The 4,099-nt window shown below is 44.2% G+C and overlaps 1 protein-coding gene across 1 annotated transcript in view; it reads left to right on the top strand.

The window, feature by feature from the left end:
* The window catches only part of SARC_09340 (hypothetical protein), a gene marked incomplete at both ends in the record, with an annotated part of 24,808 nt that overhangs the window by 4,673 nt on the left and 16,036 nt on the right, over positions 1 to 4,099 (top strand). The window contains 5 exons of the mRNA XM_014296648.1: positions 541 to 689; positions 2,045 to 2,142; positions 2,558 to 2,711; positions 2,893 to 3,043; positions 3,835 to 4,035. Of these exons, the coding sequence (XP_014152123.1) occupies positions 541 to 689; positions 2,045 to 2,142; positions 2,558 to 2,711; positions 2,893 to 3,043; positions 3,835 to 4,035 (753 nt within the window). The remainder of the gene's footprint in view (positions 1 to 540; positions 690 to 2,044; positions 2,143 to 2,557; positions 2,712 to 2,892; positions 3,044 to 3,834; positions 4,036 to 4,099) is intronic.

Below are 4,099 nucleotides of genomic sequence, written 5' to 3'. Positions count from 1 at the left end.
ATATTAGATATTACATATATATTTGTGAGTGTGTTGTAGTGTGTCTTGTGATGACTTATTGAGTTCATATCTGGTTCTATTTGTCTGTTGTATATTCTCGCCTAAAACCCAAGTCTGTTTCGATTTGTGCGTGTGTTTGTGCCTTGCGATAATCCTATGGGATTATATATGTTTCTACATTTGTGTGTTAACTTCCATCTCTCTGACTGGAGGCTTAAGTTCACACACCCTTGTTCGTATCAGCAATTGATTGGATATACGTCGGTGTATGCGCGGGATCTCCTTTTGCGGACCCGAAGAAAATAAAGCGTTATTGCTATCTATACAAAATGTTATGATCTGTACCGTAGTATGATTTGTAAATAAAAAGTGATACCTGCCACCAACTACACAACCACATACCCACAGACGCTCGGAATATCAAAAGTCTGTTTGGTGGGTGGTCTGTGGTTGTGTATGCACATATCATGCCCTTCTGTGCTCTACATACTCACAAACACACACTCATCCCTGCACATACACCTAACGCATTCCGCGCAGATCAAGCCCGTGTCACATCTGATCAATCTGCTGTTCGCTGAACCGGACGAAGAGGAACTGCAGAAAGAAAACTATTACGCAGAGGGCTTCTATCGCTTCGGAAGGAAAGTGCGGAGACGGTCAAAGGAGCTCATAGGGCCAAGGCACAGGTGTGAGGATATGTGTAGGTGCAGGTGTATATTATGTCCATGTCTATGCCTTAGTCTATGTCTAAAATGTCGGTCTGCGTATGTATATGTACCTATGTGTATGTTGATATGTAGTATACATATGTGTGTGTCTATGTGTATGTGTATACTGATGTGCCTGCCTATGCATATGCATGTGTATGTGTCTATATATGTGTGTATGTCAATGTGTATGTGTATGCGTACGTGTGTGTGTGTGTATGTATGTGTGTGGGGTCCGATAAAATGTCGTTCTCCGTGAACATACTTATATTCCTTGTGTGTTTGACATGCTGAGGGTGTTAGTGTATTACTCAATGCCATACACAATCTCGATATCACGTCGTTGGGCATGAGTGTGATGACAATGCGCTCTGTTCGATTATATTCTGTACTGAAATTTGGGTAGCTCGACTGAAAGGTGAAAAGACTCATTCGCATGTGTATGCGTGAGCATATGATGGGTGCAATGTATGTGTATGCGTGCTTGCCTGTAGTCAGTAGTGTGACTGTACGGTCGTCAGTATTTAAAACGTGCTTTCGCATTCCGAGATACGTACACTAGGTAAAACGGCTATGTAGTTGAATGGTTATGTCTTTCGGAGTTCAAGTGGAATTAACGGTACTACCAACAGACTCAATTTATATTGCTCATGTTTGGCGTGTATGTACATGGAGGCCCCTTTATTGTCTTTGTGTGAGCTCTGGTCAGCAAATATTGAACTTCATCTATGTGATGAAAAATCAGTATTTGGTATTTCGGTTAAGCCCACTTGAACTCCGAAAGTAATCATGCAAACTGTTGCATGGGTCTATAATTGAGCCAATCCATTTACGTGTAGATAAGATAGCTTGTGTATGAGTCATCCTGCCTACAGATGCGCTTGCATTATTACACATGGGAAGTGCGCATGCTTGTGATCGCCTCCTGCTCATCCTAGTCATACCCAAGTGTGAAGCACCCGCACCTCGTACAGTACACCCCAAGAAACAGGCCCAGGCTTGTGCGTCAGGGTCGCAGGCACGCAGTAGTAGCGGTGCGCATCCACCTGCGTCTGTCATGTCCCCACAGGGACCTGTGATTCATATACATCTCACGTCCTTTTGTTAATCTATGGATTTCAATATCCGCGTGTCAATATGTGCCATCTGCCCTGACACTCGCACACATCATCGGTGCACCTCCCTTGTCGGCTGTTATGTCTACACCACTGACCGTTAAGTTTGTAACCTTTACCATACCCTGGCACTCGCACACATCACATCATCGGTGCGCTTCCCTTGTCTGCATTTCTATTTACGTTAAGTTCATAACGTTTAACACTCGGTGCACGCAGTGCTGTACAAATTAATGCGGATGACGAGGACGCGATCGTTTCTCAGTCTGACATGCGCATGCACTCCGATGAGGCAGATGGGACTTCTCCACAAAATGGTATAGCTGAAAACGTATATGGCGGTATATGTGTGTGTATGCATGTGCGCGTATGGATTTATATGCCTGTATGTATGTGTGCATACAGGCATATATGCCTGTATGTACGTGTGCATACAGACATACATGCCTATATGTATGTGTGTATACGGACATATATGCCTGTATGTCGTTAAGTAATTTGGTAAGTATGTGGGTAGGTATGTCTGTGCCTGTAGGTATGTATGTGTAACGATCTATACCATTCTATTCTAGCGACGTGAATATAAACATACAAGGACAGTTTGTTTAAATTTCAAAATTAATTTGTATAATTTTGTATACTTTCCATGTATGAGCTTCTTGGCACTGCGCAAGTGTACGCCCCAAAACTACAGATAGGTGTAGTAAAATTTGTCACTTATTTTGCCCAAAGGAACTGCGGAAGATATCGAAAAGGGAAAGTCTCACGCAATCGCCATAGAAGAGCTAGACGGCATGCCTGCGGGTGACCTTCGGCGCAGTATGATTACCAATGTTGACTCAAACGTTACAGATGACAGTCACAATTCTGAAAGACCGGACAGGAGGTGTGTGTTGTTGTGTGTTGTGTGTCGTGTTGTGTGTTGCGTGTCTGTCGTGATGCGTATTGGTGGCAAGAGTGGGTCGCAGTGACACACTACTATATCGGCCCAGTTTTGTATTTGTGCCTATTTCTCTCAAATGAAGCGTTTGTTCACTGCCCATTTGTTCGTTGATGTGCACAAGCAGTGCGGAGCAGATAAAGCGGCACGGGCTGTCGCTGGGGGTCGATGATAAGGCCAAGTACAACCCGTCCAATATATACCGGAATGAGAGAGACTCGCCAAACCGGGACGAGGTAGTGCCTGAACCCCGTCGGGAGAGCACGGGCACGTTCTGGGTAAGTCAGGCATGCAGCGACTAGGGAGACGTTGGTTTCAGTTGACGACAAGGACACTTTACGCTATGGGATGTGGGTGATTCATTGTGTGTGTGCGTGTGCGGGCATCGTGTGTATGTATGAGCGTCATATGGGTGTTCATGGGATGGCTATAGCCGAAGTCACACTGAGTTGTTGACCTTTTAATTGTACTTATTGTCAGTACAATGCCCATTGAATATTCGGGTAAAACCGTGAACGGTAACTGTTTGGACTTCGCATTTCAGATTATAAATACAATGTACCTCAAGAAAACTTCATTGCAAATAGTATGCATAGGCGCTCCTGTAAATCTGTCAGTTTCATATGTTGTGTCAAGGATTGGTTAGATACATTAACGGGTATCTAATGAGACCTTACAAGAAGAAGTCCAACTGGTAGTTCCAATATCAGCTGTTGATACTATTCTGTATACAACTCTGAACACAAAATATACGTATGTCAGCCACATGTCAGCAGCGGTGTGTCTGGACATACTGGGACTATCTCAACCACCCTGCACATACCGCTATACAGAGTGGAGCATATCGGGACAATCAAGGTTTTGAATATGAGGTCATACTTTTACGATGTGTGTTTGTGTAAGCATTAGCCAGGTGGGGCTGTTATCCCCAGTAGCTCCTTGATCATGTGTCTCTGCATTACCTGTCATCACCTACTGTTTACACTGCAATAGATACCACTCAGAATCACCGTACGACAATTGAGATAAAGCGACCGTTTATCGTATATCATGGTACCGCTTTAAACAGTTCAAAATACCGGGACGCAAGCGGTCAAGCAACTCGTCGGTGTTATCTAAACAGGCCAAAACGTCACCCCTTTTAAAAAGCACGGGTCCTAAAAAGCGCGGGAGTGCGGGTAGCTTCAAGAGAAGCCGGGGATCAAATAGTACTGAGCGGATCATGCGAAGGTTTTTGGGCAACTCCATGGACACAACTGCGCCCATGCGGGTATGTGTATGTGTATGTGTATGTGTATGTGTATGTGTATGTGTATGTGTATGTGTATGTGTAT

Source organism: Sphaeroforma arctica (assembly GCF_001186125.1).
Source record: "Sphaeroforma arctica JP610 unplaced genomic scaffold supercont1.939, whole genome shotgun sequence".
NCBI classification, from domain to species: domain Eukaryota; class Ichthyosporea; order Ichthyophonida; genus Sphaeroforma; species Sphaeroforma arctica.
This window is presented reverse-complemented; position numbering and strand designations above follow the sequence as displayed.